This window comes from Microcaecilia unicolor, chromosome 7 (assembly GCF_901765095.1).
Source record: "Microcaecilia unicolor chromosome 7, aMicUni1.1, whole genome shotgun sequence".
Taxonomy (NCBI): Eukaryota; Metazoa; Chordata; class Amphibia; order Gymnophiona; family Siphonopidae; genus Microcaecilia; species Microcaecilia unicolor.
Window position 1 is genome coordinate 101,442,263 of NC_044037.1, and position 18,404 is coordinate 101,460,666.

Genomic DNA, 18,404 nt, shown 5'->3' on the forward strand with positions numbered 1-18,404 from the left:
GCTGCACTTACCTAGGAGCCATCTGCCGGTGATCTCCCCTCGCTCAAACCTGCAGAAGATTCCTGAATGCTGCAATATATAGGCGTCATGGGTGGAACCTGGGTATCGGGCACACATGTCTAGAATCCCCCCCTGGGCATCACACACAACTTGCATATTGAGTGAGTGGAATGCTTTCCTGTTCATATCAGTGGCCTCTTGTGCCCGGGGGGGGGGGGGGGGGGGGGGGGGGGCTCTGAGTGCGACGTGTGTGCAGTCAATGGCGCCTATGACTGAGGGAAAGTGAGCTATGGTGTAGAAATCAGCCATGTTGTTCTGCAGGGCCTGGGGGGTGGTGGGGAAGGTGATGTACTCAGGGGTGTGGGTAAGGAAGGCATAAAGGAACTGGGTGAGGCAGTTAGAAATGGAAGACTGAGTGAGACCCGTGTTCACAGATAGGACAGACTGGAAACTCCCAGTGACCAGAAAAGATAGAGAAGCAGTGATCTTTAAGTGCACAGGGATGGGGTTGTTCCTACGGGTCCTGGGCTGCAGGAGGGGTTGGAGCTGATCACAAAGGTGCTGAATGGCAGCCCTATCAAAGCGGTACCTAGTGAGACACTGCAGGTCATTGAGGTCTACGAAACTGCTACGGGGCCTGAAAACTCATGGGCGTGAGTACCTCCTGCGGTGCCTCCCTTCGTCCTCCAACATGTAAGCCACCTGTGCATTTAGTGCCTCCATTTCCCCACACTACAGGTGCAATGCAGTGACACCAGTGCTCACCTCTCCCTATCAACTTGGTGAAACACAGCAGCAACAAACAGAAGCTGACACTTGCTCTCCCACCACCGACAAACAATGCAGTCACACACAGCAGAGCCACACTACTACTACAACAAATCATTTCTATAGCGCTACCAGTCATACGCAGCGCTTCACAATTGAACATGAAGAAAAGACAGTCCCTGCTCAAAAGAGCTTACAATCTAAATCAGGACAGACAGACAGGACAAATAAGGGGTAAGGGTAGACAGACGGATAGGACACATAGGGAAAAGGGACGAAGAGAGGAGACAAGATAAGGTTATGAGCAGGTGACAAGTTAGGAATTAAAAGCAGCATCAAACAGGTAGGCCTTTAGCCCGGATTTGAAGGCGGCCAGGGATGGAGCTTGACGTAATGGCTCAGGAAGTCTATTCCAGGCATAAGGTGCGGCGAGATAAAAGGAACGGAGTCTGAAGTTAGTGATGGAGGAGAAGGGTGCAATTAGGAGAGATCTGCCTAGTGAATGGAGTTCCTGGGAAGGAGTGTAGGGAGAGATGAGGGTGGAGAGGTAGTGAGGGGCAGCAGAGTGAATGCACTTATAGGTTAATAAGAGGAGCTTGAACTGTATACGGAAATGGATAGGGAGCCAGTGAAGTGACTTCAGAAGAGGGCTGATATGGGCATAGCGACTTTGGCAAAATATTAATCATGTAGCAGAATTTTGAACAGATTGAAGAGGAGAGAGATGGCTGAGTGGAAGATCTGTGAGAAGCAAGTTGCAGTAGTCCAAGCGAGAGGTGATGAGAGTGTGGATGAGGGTTCTGGTAGCGTGTTCAGAAAGGAGAGGGCGAATTTTGGCAATATTATAGAGGAAGAAACGACAGGTTTTTTGCAATCTGTTGAATATGTGCAGAGAAGGAGAGAGCGGAGTCGAAGATGACCCCAAGGTTACGAGCAGAAGAGACAGGAAGAATGAGCGTGTTGTCGACAGAAATAGAGAGTTGGGGAAGGGGAGAGGTTGGTTTAGGTGGGAAGATAAGGAGCTCAGTTTTGGACATATTGAGCTTCAGGTGGCAGTGAGACATCCAGGCAGCAATGTCAGACAGGCAGGTAAATATCTTGGCCTGGATTTCTGACGAGATTTCTGGTGTGGAGAGGTAGATCTGGGAGTCATCAGCGTAAAGGTGATTTTGAAAACCGTGGGCTGAGATCAGAGCACCAAGAGAGGAAGTATAGATGGAGAAAAGGAGAGGTCCTAGGACAGATCCCTGAGGTACACCCACTGACAGTGGGATAGAGGAAGAGGAGGATCCACCTGAGTATACACTAAAAGTACGCTGTGAGAGATAAGAAGAAAACCAGGAAAGAGCAGAGTTCTGAAATCCAAGTGAGGACAGGGTGCCAAGGAGTAGGCTATGATCAACAGTGTCAAAAGCAGCAAAAAGATCGAGAAGGATGAGGATAAAGTAGAGCCCTTTGGATTTAGCTAGGAATAGATCATTGGAGACTTTAGCAAGTGCTGTTTCAGTTGAATGAAGGGGGCGAAAGCCAGACTGGAGTGGATCAAGAATAGCTTGAGAAGAAAGAAAGTCGAGGCAGCGATGGTGGACAGCACGTTCTAGTATCTTGGATAAGAAAGGGAGGAGGGAGATGGGGCGATAGTTGGAAAGAGAGGTAGGATCCAGAGAAGGTTTTTTGAGGAGTGGGGTGACTACGGCATGTTTGAAGGCATTAGGGACAGTCGCAGTGGAAAGTGACAGATTGAGGATATGACAGATGAAAGGGGTGACAGCAGGAGAGATAGTGTTGAGTAGATGAGTGGGGATAGGGTCAGTGGGGCAGGTGGTTAGTTTTGAGGATGAAAGTAGAAGTAAAATTTCTTCTTCAGTGATTTCGGAAAAGGAAGAAAAGGAGGCAGGGGTAAGAGGGTTGAGAGAGTGGACTAAGGGAAGAGGGGGTGAAGGAGAGCTGGTTGCAAATTCAAGTTTAATCTTGTGAACCTTATCATGAAAGTAATCAGCCAAAGTCTGGGGAGAAAGTGAAGGGGGAGCTGGAGGAGGAGAAGGCACTTTGAGGAGAGAGTTTAGCGTGGCAAAGAGACGTCGAGGGTTCAAACCAATAGAATTAGTCAATTGGATATAATAATCCTGTTTGGCAAGTTGGAGAGCAGATTGGAAGGAGGTCAGCAAGAATTTGAAGTGTATGAAGTCAGCATGGGCACGAGATTTAAGCCAAAGGCGTTCAGCAGAGCGGGCACAAGAGCATAGGTAGCAGATAGTAGGGGTCAGCCAAGGCTGGGGTTTGGTACGTTTTACAGGACGAGACACGGGAGGATCGAGAGTGTCCAGAGTAGATGACAGAATAGTATTATAGGAAGAGACAGCTTCATTGACGGATTTGGTTGATATAGCAATAGAGAAAAGATTAGAAATACTGGTGGACAGTGTAGAAGGGTTAATAGCCTGTAGATTCCTAAACACTGCAAGCACTCTCTGTCCCACTACAAACTCTCCTGCCACACCCTCTAGCCACTCATTCTCCAAGCAGCAAACAACAGTCTTCACAAACACGCTGCAGCAGTACACAGGACAGAGACAAACTAAGACTACAAACAGGTAAGGGAATGAAATATGAACTTGGGGACAGTGAATGGAGAAGGATAGGGAGAGGGGATGGGGGAGATAGAGGAAGGAGTAGTGGTGTCTTCAGTCCATTCAGAACTCTGCTGCACGTCTTATCTTCCGCCTGAACCGATGCACTCATATCACCCCTCTCCTCAAGTCACTTCATTGGCTTCCGATCAGGTACCGCATTCAATTCAAGCTTCTGCTACTAACCTACAAATGAACTCGATCTGCAGCCCCTCCTTACCTCTCAACCCTCATCTCCCCTTACGTTCCTACCCGTAACCTCCGCTCTCAAGACAAATCCCTCCTTTCAGTACCCTTCTCCACCACCGCCAACTCCAGGCTCCGCCCTTTCTGTCTCGCCTCACCCAATGCGTGGAACAAACTCCCCGAGGCCATACGCCAGGCCCCCTCCCTGCCCATCTTCAAATCTCTGCTTAAAGCCCACCTCTTCAACGTCGCCTTCGGCACCTAACCTCTACACCTCTACCCAGGAAATCTAGACTGCCCAACTTGACATTTCGTTCTTTAGATTGTAAGCTCCTCTGAGCAGGGACCGTCCTTCTTTGTTTATTTTGTACAGCGCTGCGTAACCCTAGTAGCGCTCTAGAAATGTTAAGTAGTAGTAGTAGTAGTAGTGTCTGGGTTTGGGGGCTAGAAGGGGTATGGAAAGCTGAAAAGGTAAAACACAAATGAGGCAGGTGAGGGTAAAAGCGTTCCAACTATGGCACACAGACAAAAGTAACAGGTACTCAAACTCTCAGCTTTCTCTCCAAACAACGATTCAGCTTTCTCTCCCAACAATGCTCTTGCCACTCTCCAACTGCACAAAATCGCTAATGGGTCTAAAGACGACTTCCTCCTTACCCTGGTCGCTTTTATTTCAGGTCTAACTAAGGACGCCCATGTTCCCACCCATGCGAAACCATTTCGCTAGCCGTTATACACTGGGGGTGCCCAAATCATAACGCTGCCCCTAACACGCCCCCTGTGGGGATGACCATAGATGGGCGTCCTCGCGCGGAGGACGTCCTTACAGCCCTGTTTCGATTATTGGATTTGGGCGACCTTCTTTCACGGGGATGCCCATGTGCCTTTTGTGTCACCTTTTGGACGCCCTTCTCTTTCGAAAATGAGCCTGATAGGATGCTTGGATGGCACACCTGTGAGGTAATAACAGGTAGCAGTTGTTAAAAGGCTGTGTACCTAGGCAAGAGCTAAATGTTAAAATATAGCAAGTGAAGTAATATTGTATGTATTATGTTTTCAAATATAATGTTTGAAGTCCTGACTGTAGCCAAAATAAATTCCACTTCTTGTTGAAATCAGAATATTGTATTGGTATTTAATATAAAAGGAGTACGTCTGAGTGTGTGCCGACTGCCCAATTTGTATGCCTTTAGAAAACAAATTGATATCCTTTTTGTACAAGAAACACACTTAAATTGTGAAGCTTGTAAGAAAACTTCTTTCAGCTGGGCGACTCAACATATTTTCTCTCCTGCCATCTCCAAGAAAAGAGGAGTATCCATTTTTATTAAAAACTCCCTTAATGCTAATATCATTCAACTAGTTATGGACGCTGATGGGAGATGGATTTTCACACTCATTAACTTCTGTAATATCAAACTTGCGTGTGTGCTCCAAATACTGATTCTTTTCTACAATCTGTTCAGGATATTCTGACGGAATGTGAGGGTACTCAATTCATTTTAGGAGCTGACTTTAATATGCCTCTAGACTATATCCTAGATTGTAAATCTACTTGCATATATCATCCTTCCAAAGTGTGGCATCAGCTACAATCTCTAATTAAAGTCTTTGGACTCTGTGACTCATAGCATGCTTTCAATCCTACACAAAAGGACTTCACCTTTTTCTCATCACCGCACCAATTATATTCAAGGATTGACTACTTCCTCATATCTAAATCCCTACTTGCTACTTCCTCTGATTTCACCCATTTTAATTTTGGACCATGCTTTCATTTCCATAAAAATCAGTTTATGCTTACCCAAACATACATCTTGCTGGTGATTGAACTGATGGCTGTTCCTTCACTGATGATGATATTATTAAAGAGTTTGCAACATTTTACCAAACATCTCTCTATATAAAACGCACCTCCAACGTTCTGAAGCCTCCAACAACTCCCAACGTTCTAAAAGCATGGTGGTGAAACCCGAAATTCACACATGAGTGTTTGCCCCGCCCCCTGCGTCAAATGTCATGATGTAGAGGGCGGACAAATAACACTCAACCAATGAAAACCAGCAGCACACAGTAGCTACACGACATCAAAGCAACGCTAAAAGGACCAAGCACGAAACAAAACAACTCAACAAAGGACACTGCCAACTTCTTCAATGCCACGCTGCACTAACTCTCATCTCACCCCACCCCGAGCCAACGCTGACCCCCACCCCCCCTCCAAGACGTAGGCTCGCGGCGACTTGAAGTGGACCAGGCACAGCAACCCCCACCAGAGTCGCAAAACCCACTGCTCCACCCTCCCCCCAAAGAGGTCGCCGCCGCTCACCCCCCCCCAAATGAAACAAGAACAGTTCCCCGCTACCACTTTCACACACGGGATCAACAGAACGACTGCAACTGCGCACGCGCTCCTCCCCCTCAGCTCCCAGAACAGGTACACGCCGTCACCACTCCAGGATGATGTCAACAAACCAACCCTCCACCCACTCGGAAGCAGCGCCTCCAATTTCGGAGGTGAACCTTGCGTACCCTCCCTCGGGCGCTTCCCGAGAGTCGACGGTGGTTGCTGCCGCTACCACAGGCGGAGGGAAGGAGGAATTCCCCTACCGCCTACCTCAGGGAAGGAACGAAGGAGGCGGACCGAGAATCTTTAAATGTGCCTTGGTTAAAAATTATTAATTGAAAGGTTTGGGGGGGATGAAACTATGGAATACTTTGCCACTGAATATAAAAAATAGCGTCAGCACATCATTATAAGTGGGAGCTAAAAACCTTACTATTTCAAAATGCATTAGGAGATTAAGTTTTTCTAAAAATGGTTGTACAATCGAATAGATTTTGATTTAGAAGTATGGTAATGAAAACTTCTAATCAAAGAATTAGGATGGTCAATGTTCATCTGGAGATGTGGAAATGATTTTAATTTAAGTTTATTTTGTGATTGTTTTTAAATATGTATATTTATTTGAAAGTTGCCTTGAACATTGTGGATTGTGTGAGTTATAAATCTTTTAAAACAATCAAACAGAAGCGACTTATGTATTCCCTTCTGTAACTTATTTATTTATATTCTCTGGCATAAGAGGGTCATGGGAGGGAACGGGGGGGCCATGACACTGAAAGGCGGAGCCAGGGGGGCCACGACCCAGAAGCTGCAAGGGGGGAGGGAAAGAAAAATGGGGAGGGAAGACAGGGGGGAGGGAATCAGAGGCCGAGAGACGGATGGGGGGGGGGGGGGGCCCTGCCGCACACTCACACTTTCTCACACACACACTCTCATTCTCACACAGACAGACTCACTCTGTCACACACCACACACACACACTCGCACATTCACTCTGACTCTCGCACACACACTCTCTCAAACATACACACTCCGAAACACACCTTGAATTGGACTCACAGAGAGTCTGTGTAATGCACACATACTCTCTCACTCTCTCTCACACACAATCTCTCTCACACACAGCGTATCTGTGTGAAACACACTCTCTCTCACAGTCACTGTGTCTCACATACGCACTCGCACACACTCTGTCTAAAAGACACACTCTCTCTCTGTCAAACACACACACACACACTCGCCCATTCACTCTCTCTCTCTCTAAAACAGTCACTCTCACACACACTCTCTCAAGCAAACACACTCTCAGGAAAACCTTGCTAGCACCCGTTTCATTTGTGTGAGAAACGGGCCTTTTTTACTAGTTATATATAATTCCAACTTATCCAATACTTCAATAGATCAAGATATTTTTCTGCCCTCTCTCTCCCACCCAGTATTATCAGAATCTCAAATAAAAAAACTTCTAGAAGTTCCATTACCTATTACGGAGAGAGTGGTGGATACTTGGAATGCCCTCCCGCGGGAGGTGGTGGAGATGAAAACGGTAACAGAATTCAAACATGCGTGGGATAAACATAAAGGAATCCTGTTCAGAAGGAATGTATCCTTGGGAGCTTAGCTGAGTTTAGGTGGCAGAGCCAGTGGTTGGGAGGTGGGGCTAGTGGTTGGGAGGCGGGGATAGTGCTGGGCAGACTTATACGGTCTGTGCCAGAACTGGTGGTGGGAGGCGGGACTGGTAGTTGGGAGGCGGGGATAGTGCTGGGCAGACTTATACGGTCTGTGCCCTGAAGAGGACAGGTACAAATAAAAAGTAGCACATATGAGTTTATCTTGTTGGGCAGACTGGATGGACCGTGCAGGTCTTTTTCTGCCGTCATCTACTATGTTACTATGTAAAATATAAACTGCAATTAAATCATTGTCTTCTCACAAAGCCCCTGGCCCAGATGGGTATCCAGCTGAATTTTATAAAACATGTTATGCTGTCTTATCACCATGATGGTTGTATGAACTATATACTTATCTATAGGAACCCCCTACTGGCCAGGGGAATTTTGCTGAGGCCCATATCTCTGTTCTCACTAAACCTGATAGGGATAGCTCTAAAGTTTCCAACTACAGACCGATATCTCTCTTGAATCTAGATTGTAAGATTTGGGCAAAGATATTAGCCAGTAGATTAGAAAACCATTTAAGTCACCTCATCTCTCCTGACCAGGTTGGTTTCATGAAAGGATGTTACATTGGTGATAATGCTAGAACTTTTCACTTGCTTATTAATCTTGCTTATCGATCAGATCAACCATTGGTTGCTATAGCATTGGATACCGAAAAGGCTTTCAATATGGTAGAATGGCCTCATCTATTTAACTCCCTCAAACAGTTTGGATGTCCTGAAATCTTTTATAACTGGGTCAAATTATTATATACCCATCCACGTTCTAGACTTAAAATTAATGATTCTGTGGCTCAACCCATTCATTTATATAGAGGTATTAGACAAGGATGTCCACTCTCCCCTCTCCTTTTTAACCTGCCTTAGAACCCTTGCTTATTACTATTAAATCCTCCAATGATATCCATGGTCTTTTTATTGGTAATAAACATTTTAAAACATTAGCCTATGCTGATGTTTTACTTATTTTTCTCTCTCAACTGTCCATTTCCATATCAAAATTATTACAAATTTGTGTCTCAGTTTTCTTCGTTTGCAGGTTATCGTATAAACTGGGACAAATCTGAGGTTATGCCTCTCAATGATTTCACCACCATGTATGATATAGGTAATTGTGATCTAAAATGGTTTCCAAGACAAGTAAAATATTTAGGTTTATTGTTTCACAAGGATCACAAGCACCTCATGAGCATAAATCTTGAGGCTATATTGTCAAAAGTAGACAAAATCTTTAATATTCCAATGCATCACTACTTACTTCATAGTCTGGCTGTTTTCTAACTTACTGAATTGACTATTCCATTATGTTACACTTTTTTTTCTGTATGTAACCAATTGTGTATCTACTCTTGAATGGCGCATGTCATGATGTAATATTGTAAGCCACATTGAGTCTGCAAATAGGTGGGAAAATGTGGGATACAAATGCAACAAAGAAACAAACAAGCAAATAAATAAATAATACTTGGTCTCTTACAAACCTATCATGGTGGGGATGTATGGAAGCTATTAAAATGTCTATTTTACCTGTTGTTAATTACTATTTAGGCATGTTACCTAAATTGGCTCCTATCCCTTTCTATAAAAAAATTAGAGAGCAGGATTTCCAAATATTTATGGAATAATAAGCTGGCACGTATAGCTATGAAAACATTAAAAGCTGCTCGATGTGAAGGGAGATTTGGTTTTCCAGATTTTTATTTATATCATATTGCTGCTATCCTAAGATATAGCACATTTTGGCTCAATTGTTCTGTGGACTCATTGGAATGCCTGACATAGCTACTAGTTGAAACTTATCTCTCCCTTCCCATTCCTTTACACTACTTACCTTACTCTTCTTTGTTTAATCCACATTTGCCTGATTCTATTCTCTCAACCTTACATGCCATCCAAATGTTAGATAACTCGATATCGAAAAATAGGTGGCATTTTTTTGATGCCCCTATATGGTATAACTCTCAAAAATTGTTAAACGTCCTATTTCTTGGACCTCCTGGATATCTAAAGGCATTACTCACCTACATCATCAATTTTATGAAAACAAATTATTATCCTTTTCACAACTTAGAGAAATCTTTAATCTCCCTGGCACTGAATTTTTCAAATAGCATCAACTACAACATAGCTTAACGTCTGAGTATAAATCTTTCCAAGACTGGCCGCATTGCTCTGAATTACTTCAATTATTTCAGACATGATTCACTCACGGGACATACAACTTCCTTATTTTATAAAGCTCTACGCTCAAAAAATATGCACTCTCTCACTCTATTGGATCAATTTGGACATTTGGTCATCATCAGGCAAGAAATGTGAGCATACTGATTGGTCTACTTTCTTTAAATATACCCTATGGCCAACTGCATCTACAAGTCATATGCAATCTCATTATTTTCTGTTTTATAAAGCTACTAGTAAAACAGGCCCGTTTCTGACACAAATGAAACGGGCGCTAGCAAGGTTTTCCTTGGAGTGTGTATGCTTGAGAGAGTATGTGTGAGATTGACTGCGTGTGAGAGAGAGAGAGTGAATGTGCGAGTGTGTGTGTGTGACAGAGAGAGAGTGAGACTGCTGGGTGCGATTGTGTCTCCTCTGTCTCCCCTCCAGCCACCCATTGATTCTCCTCTCTCCCCTGCTTACCCTCCAGCCACCCAGCGATTCTACTTTTTCCCTTGCCCCCTCCAGCCACCCAGCAAGTCTCCTCTGTCCCGTGCTCCCCCACCAGCCACCCAGCGAGTCTCCTCTCTCCCCTGCCCCCCTCCAGCCACCCAGCGATTGTCCTATCTCCCCTGCCCCCCTCCAGCCACCCAGCAATTCTCCTGTGTCCCCTGTCCCTGCTCCAGCCACCCAGCGATTCTCCTTTTTCCCTTGCCCCCCCTCCAGCCACCCAGCGAATCTCTCCAATTTCCGCTTCATTGTATGTGTGTGTGAGTGGGTTTTTTGTGGGTTTGGGGGGGGGGTGGCTGTGAGTGTGTCTGTGAGAGAGAAATATCATGTGTGTCACAGAGATAGATTGAGCGTGTGTGTGTGTTAGTGATAGACGGTGGGGCAAAGTTGGAGTGTGGGGGCGAATGTCAGTGTGTATGTGTGTGTGTGGTGTTTATTGCGTGCGTGTGTAACAATGTTAGAGGAAGGGGGTTGTCTTGTGAATTTGGAGGGGTAACAATATTAGAGGAAGGGGGTTGTCTGGTGAATTTTAAGGGGTTGGCTGTTGGGTTGTACTGTGTTTCTTGGAGGTACAGGAATCTTGTTAGTTTGGGGGGTTTGAATTGGTTGGGGAGGGGGTGTGTGTGGCGATCTGTGTGCCTGCATCACTGTTTTTGTGTCACAGAATTTGTGTGTGTGTGTGAACGTGATAGACGGTGGGGCGGACTGGGAGGTTGTTTGCGAGTGTCTTTGTTTTTGTGATATTGTTTGTGTGTCTCACAATGACAGGGAGGGTGCAGGGCTGGTGAACTAAGAACGTGTGGCTGTGGGCTTGGAGGTGGGTCAGCGTTGGTGGGGGGAGTGGGTGGGTTTTCAACGTGTTGTTGCTGGCTCGTATTAGTGTGGTGGTGTAGTTTTGTTTTTGTTTTTTTTTTAATTTTGGTTTAAGTGGGGTGGGGAGGGAGGGGGTGGGGGTTGGAGGATGGGCCATGCTGCTAAAGTGGGAGGAAGTGGGGGGTGTGTGGCTTTGAGGGTGGTTATTGTTGCAGGGGTGATATAGAGTGACAGACAGTGTGAGTGTGCATCTCTCCATGTTCCGTATCAGTGTATGTGTGTGTGAGTGTTTTTCTGCGGGGGGGGGGGGGGGGGGGGGGTTGGGGGGGCGGTGGTTGAGTGTGTTTGTGTGAGAGTGAAAGATCACGTGTGTCACAGAGATATATATTGTGTGTGTTTGAGAGAGAGAGAGAGAGAGAGAGAGAGTGTGTGTGTGTGTAAGTGAGAGAGGGTTGGGTGGACTTGGATGTTTGGGGCGAGAGGGTGTGGGAGGGGGCTGTGAGGGGGGTCAGCGTTGTTGGGTGGGAGGTGGGGGGGTTGGCCGTGTTATTAAAGGCTCGTATTAGTCTGGTGTTGTAGTGTTTTGTTTTGGGTTTTTTTTTTGGGGGGGGGGGCGGGGGTGCTGGAATCCATTGAAGAGGACCACAACAGATTAACATGTGTGCTCCCTTATACTGAAATTAGTAAAAAATTGGTACAAATAATCAGGACACATTGGCACATGATCCAACTTTACCCAGGTTTTGAAGAGTTTCCTATAATAGCATATAATAGAGGGAAAACTGTGGGAGAGTGGCTAACCCCCAGTAAGTTTCATAAACCATATATACAAAGGACTCAGGGAGATCACAGCATGTGTGTGGGAGATGCCAATGATGCAAGTCAGCAATAGTAGGAGCTGATTGGGAAGTGCCAAACAAAGGGAAAAAATTGAAAGCAAGAGATTATACCAACTGTGACACCAAGAATGTGATTTATATAATACAATGTCCTTGCAAACTGATATACGTTGGGAGAAGCACTCGTCCTGTGAAGGTGCGCCTTACGGAACATAAATCTCGAATCATGACAAAGAACACTCAAGCCTCACTTAGCACTGATTTCAGTGTCAGTTTTTAAGCTGCCATATATAGAATCTCCTCCTTAGCGGCTAGCCACTAAGAGTTAATATTCAGCAGATATAACTGGCTATCTTAACCAGCTAAGTGCTATTGGTCACATGGCCTGCATAAATACTTGTAATTTCATTGGCTTACCTCTTAGCTCTTCATCCTAGTTTCCTCCATGTTGATCCTGAAGACTCTTTCCTTTTGTCATAGATCTTTGACTACCCACCCCTGGTGCAGAGATGGCTGAGGAAAAGAATAACAATGAAATCCTGACATTTGTGCTACAAGGTGTCTTCAAGCGTTTTCCCCTAAGAATGGTACATGGGGTCCCACTCATGAAACCTATAGCCCAGAACTGGCAGCGGATAGAGGAATTTCAAGCCCGGACAGATGATTTGCTCATAGCCGCTTACCCCAAAGCTGGTAGGAAACTCCAGAGACTGGGGAAAATTTCTGAGTAGAAAGTCAAAGGGACATTTAAAAAGACACACACTGACACATTCACACATCACCCTTATTTTTTCAGTGACAGCAACTTACACATATTTTTGCATGTCTTTAGGCACCACATGGATACAAGAGATCGTGGACCTCATTAATAATGGAGGGGATGTATTAAAGGCTCGCCGGGCTCCCATCCACAATCGGATACCATTTTTGGAAATTTGCAGTCCAAAACCCTTCCCGTCAGGTGACTTACCTTGTGTTACTTGTTCCAAAGCATTTATGATTATCCTATGGTACAATATTATGGAATCATAGACCTCTCATTGTTCTCTTCAGGTGTGAATATCCTTCAGAAGACCCCATCTCCTCGCACTATTAAAACACACCTCCCATTTCAGTTGGTGCCCAAGTCTTTCTGGAAGCTGAACTGTAAGGTAAACCTCTTCCCTCCTCTACCTCTCTCCTCTAGACTTTCAGACACCCTTCATCTGCTAAGTCCCCCTCCCTCACATGAACTTAATCTATTTATTATTTAATTCTGTTTATTAAATTGCCTCTATCCAAGGTCCTGAAGTGATTTACAATATAAAATCATAAAATAAAAAACAAAACTGCCCCCCATAAACCACCCTCATAAAATCACAAAATCCATAAAAAGTACCCAACACTAGTAGTACCCTCCCCCCCCCCCCCCCCACACACACAACTCACCCCTCATTTCTACCCCAATTTCACAAAAATTTAGAAGTGGTGTGTACTCTCTACTACTGCTTCTACTACTGCATATTGTATTACCCTATTCTGTACTTATCTTATATTTATCTTGTATTATTGACTTGTATTTATCTTGTATTACTACTGACTTCTTCTGGTCACTCTCTCTTACTGCTTCTATTGCTGCTCGCTGCATTACCCTGAATTTTATTATCATGTATTATTGGCTATTACCTTTAATTCCTTTACCATCCCCCTCCTAATTGCTCTGAGCCTATCTGAACCTCCACCCCCTTCAGCTTATTCTGACCATTTCTGTACCAAAATTTATTATTCTTGTGGCTCCAGTACACCTGCTCTTCTTGGCACTATCCCTTCCCAATCTGTTTCTCCTTATGAAACCACTTCCCACCGCAGGAACACATTGAGGGGCATAATCGAACGGCGCCGGTGATGTATTTTGGCGGCGCCGCAAACAGCTGGCCAGACCCGTATTTTCAAAAAAGATGGCCGGCCATCTTTTGTTTCGACAATATGGTTGTGGCCAGCCAAATGCCTTGGATTTGGCCGGGGTTTGAGATGGCCGGCTTTGTTTTTTAGCGATAATGGAAAGTTATGTCGGCCAACTCAAACCCCGGCCAAATTCAAGGCATTTGGCCATGGGAGGAGCCAGCATTTTTAGTGCACTGGCCCCCCTGACATGCCAGGACACCAACCAGCCACCCTAGGGGTCACTGTGGTGGACTTCAGAAAAGTTCACTCGTGCATAGCTCCCTTACTTTGGGAGCTGAGCCCCCCAACCCCCCCCCCCCCAAACCCACTACCCACAAATGTACTACACCCACTAAAATTGCTCCAGGGACCTGCATACAGCCTGTAGGACTTATTGCTGCTGTATAACTTTGGCACACCAGTTCACACCTGAAGACTAATCTCTCTGAAAAAGTCCTTTCTTGAAATAAGCACGTTTACTCACAGTTAACTGCAGATCAGAGGTTGTGCCCCACTGGCAAAGAGTCCCCTGGTACTAAGATTAGCAGTAGGTCAGAGCTGGCACAATGGTGTACAATGCCCTCTTTCAGCACCATTCAAGGTAAGAACTACGTTCTCTAACGTGGGTAACACAGGAAAGGGAACTAAAACTGGCTTACAAAAATGGCCACTACCGCATGGACTACAACAGGAAACAAAACAGGGCACACTCTGACCTGGTTGGCAGGGGGGAAAAGCACCATGGGAGTAGAGCCCAGTACCCTACACCCAACACAATGCATTGGTAATGTGACTCTGCAGGGTACCTAACAGAAAAGGTGTCACACTCACCCGAGAGCCACATTGCAACCAGGGAAAGTCTGTCGGAGGATACAACACATTCTGCTGTCATGGAGGTGGGTACGGCATTTGAGGCTGGCATACAGGCTGGCAAAAAAGGTTTTTAGTTTTATTTTTTTTAGTTTGGAAGGGGGTTGGTGACCACTGGGGGAGTATGGGGAGGTCATCCCCCATTCCCTCCAGTGGTCATCTGGTCAGTTGGGGCACCTTTTTGAGGCTTGGTCGTGAAAATAAAAGGACCAAGTAAAGCTGGCGAAATACTGCCTAACGCCGCTTTTTTTTTTTTATTATCGGCGAAAACCGGCCATCTGGTAGCCATGCCCATGCCCGCCCATGTCCCGCCTCCGCTAATTTACCGACACGCCCCCTTGAACTTTCGCCGACGAAGCGACGGGAAAGCGGCGATGCTGTCAAAAAAAGCAGCTTTCCATTATACCAATTTCACCGCTTTTCCGAAATCACCGGCCATCTCCCGATTTATGTCGGGAAATGGCTGGCGATCACTTTCGAAACTAAGTTGGATTGTCTTCCCCCTGTATTCATCATCTCTCTATCCCTCTCTTCACCATCTCTCAACCTTCAACACTTCCTTCCTTCCATTCACCCCTCACCTTTTTACCTCTCCTACTCTCCTGTGTCCTCTTCTACTCCTTCTCCTGCTCTCCGCTGGTGACATTAATCCCAATCCTGGTCCCCCACATCAACCCTCATCCTATTCGTGTAGGCCTCACCGTGATACCTCCAATCTTATTTCTAATCCTCTCCACCCCCCTTCTTCTCTGCCCTTCTCTTGTGCTCTTTGGAACGCCCGCTCTGTCTGCAACAAACTTTCCTACATCCATGACCTCTTTATCTTTTGAACCCTTCATCTGCTTCAGTTGCGGCCCTATGTCATGGAGGCTATCTCTTCTCCCATACTCCTCACTCGGTTGGCCGCAGAGGCGGGGTCAGGCTTCTACTCTCACCCTCCTGTAAATTTCAACCCATTCTTCCACCTCAGTCTCACTGCTTTTCTTCCTTTGAAGTCCACTCGATCCGTCTATTCACTCCTCTACCTCTCTGGGTAGCAGTCATTTATCGACCCCCCGCTAAATCCCCCTCTTCCTTTCTCACTGACTTTGATGCCTGGCTCTCCTTCTTTCTTGAACCTTCATCTCCTTCCCTCATTCTTGGAGATTTTAACTTTCATGCTAATGACCCCTCTGACTCTTATGCTTCTCAATTTCTTGCCTTAACATCCTCCTTCAATCTTCAACTGTGCTCCACCGCCACTACTCACCAGAATGGCCACTGTCTTGATCTTGTACTCTTCTCCAACTGCTCACCCTCCAATTTCCTTGCCTCAACTCTTCCCCTATCTGACCATCATCTTCTAACTTTCACACTTAAACACCCTCCTCCCCAGTCTCGTCCTATTCTAATCAACACATTTAGGAATCTACAGGCTATTAACCCTTCTACCCTGTCCTCCAGTATCTCATATCTTTTCTCTACTGCTATATCAACCAAGTCCGTCAATGAGGCTGTCTCTTCCTATAATGCTATTCTGTCATCTGCTCTGGACATTCTCGCTCCTCCCATGTCTCGTACCGTTAAACATACCAAATCCCAGCCCTGGCTGACCCCTACTATCCACTACCTACGCTCTTGTGCCCGCTCTGCTGAACGCCTTTGGCTTAAATCTCGTGCCCATGCTGACTTCATATACTTCAAATTCTTGCTGACCTCCTTCCAATCTGCTCTCCAACTTGCCAAACAGGACTATTATATCCAATTGGCTAATGGTTCGAACCCTCGACGTCTCTTTGCCACGCTAAACTCTCTCCTCAAAGTGCCTTCTCCTCCAACTCCCCCTTTCACTTTCTCCCCAGACTCTGGCTGATTACTTTCACGATAAGGTTCACAAGATTAAACTTGAATTCACCAGCTCTCCTCCTCCACCCCTTCTTCCCTTAGTCCACTCTCTCAACCCTTTTACCCCTGCTTCCTTCTCTTCCTTTTCCGAAATCACTGAAGAAGTAACTTTACTTCTTCTTTCATCCTCAAAACTAACCACCTGCTCCACTCATCTCCTCAACACTATCTCTCCTGCTGTCACATCCTCAATCTATCACTTTCCACTGCGACTCTCCCTGATGCCTTCAAACATGTCGTATTCACCCTTCTACTCAAAAAACCTTCTCTAGATCCTACCTCTCCTTCCAACTATCGCCACATCTCCCTCCTCCCTTTCTTATCCAATATATTAGAACGTGCAGTCCACTGTTGCTCCCTTGACTTTCTTTCTTCTCAAGCTATTCTTGATCCACTCCAATCTGGCTTTCGCCCTCTTCATTCAACTGAAGCAGCACTTGCTAAAGTCTCCAATGATCTATTCCTGGCTAAATCAAAAAGGGCTCTATTCAATTCTCATCCTTCTCGATCTTTCTGCTGCTTTTGACACTGTTGATCACAGCCTACTCCTTGGCACGCTATCTTCACTTGGATTTCAGAACTCTGCTCTTTCCTGGTTATCTTCTTATCTCTCACAGTGTACTTTTAGTGTATACTCGGGTGGATCCTCCTCTTCCTCTATCCCACTGTCAGTGGGTGTACCTCAAGGTTCCATCCTAGGACCTCTCCTTTTCTCCATCTATACTTCCTCCCTTGGTGCTCTGATCTCAGCCCATGGTTTTCATTATCACCTTTACACTGATGACTCCCAGATCTACCTTTCCACAACAGAAATCTCGGTAGAAATCCAGGCCAAGGTATCTGCCTGCCTGTCTGACATTGCTGCCTGGATGTCTCACCACCACCTGAAGCTCAATATGTCCAAAACGGAGCTCCTTATCTTCCCACCTAAACCAACCTCTCCCCTTCCCCTACTCTCTATTTCTGACAACAACACGCTCATTCTTCCTGTCTCATCTGCTCATAACCTTGGGGTCATCTTTGACTCCTCCCTCTCCTTCTCTGCACATATTCAACAAATTGCTAAAACCTGTCATTTCTTCCTGTATAATATCGCCAAAATTCGCCCTTTCCTTTCTGAGCACGCTACCAGAACCCTCATCCACACTCTCATCACCTCTCGCTTAGACTACTGCAATTTGCTTCTCACAGGTCTTCCACTCAGCCATCTCTCTCCAATCTATTCAAAATTCTGCTGCACGACTAATATTTCACCAAAGTCGCTTTGCCCATATCAGCCCTCTCCTGAAGTCACTTCACTGGCTCCCTATCCGTTTCTGTATTCAATTCAAGCTCCTCTTATTGACCATAAATGCATTCACTCTGCAGCCCCTCACTACCTCTCCACCCTCATCTCTCCCTACACTCCTTCCCAGGAACTCCGTTCACTAGGCAAATCTCTCCTAATTGCACCCTTCTCCTCCATTGCTAACTCCAGACTCTGTTCCTTTTATCTCGCCGCACCTTATGCCTGGAATAGACTTCCTGAGCCGTTACGTCAAGCTCCATCCCTGGCCGCCTTCAAATCCGGGCTAAAGGCCTACCTGTTTGATGCTGCTTTTAACTCCTAACTTGTCACATGCTCGTAACCTTTATCTTGTCTTCCTCTCTTCAATAGTTCCCTTTTCCCTATGTGTCCTATCTGTCTGTCCTACCCTTATCCCTTATTGTCCTGTCTGTCTGTCCTGATTTAGATTGTAAGCTCTTTTGAGCAGGGACTGTCTTTTCTTCATGTTCAATTGTGAAGCGCTGTGCCT

At 45.7% G+C, this 18,404-nt stretch overlaps 1 protein-coding gene across 1 annotated transcript in view; it reads left to right on the top strand.

Moving 5' to 3' along the window:
* The window catches only part of LOC115474632 (sulfotransferase 1C1-like), a 92,857-nt gene that overhangs the window by 19,349 nt on the left and 55,104 nt on the right, over positions 1 to 18,404 (top strand). Inside the window, exons 2-4 of the mRNA XM_030210204.1 lie at positions 12,412 to 12,624; positions 12,764 to 12,892; positions 12,985 to 13,082. Coding sequence (XP_030066064.1) covers positions 12,441 to 12,624; positions 12,764 to 12,892; positions 12,985 to 13,082 — 411 coding nt within the window. The 5' untranslated portion in view covers positions 12,412 to 12,440. The remainder of the gene's footprint in view (positions 1 to 12,411; positions 12,625 to 12,763; positions 12,893 to 12,984; positions 13,083 to 18,404) is intronic.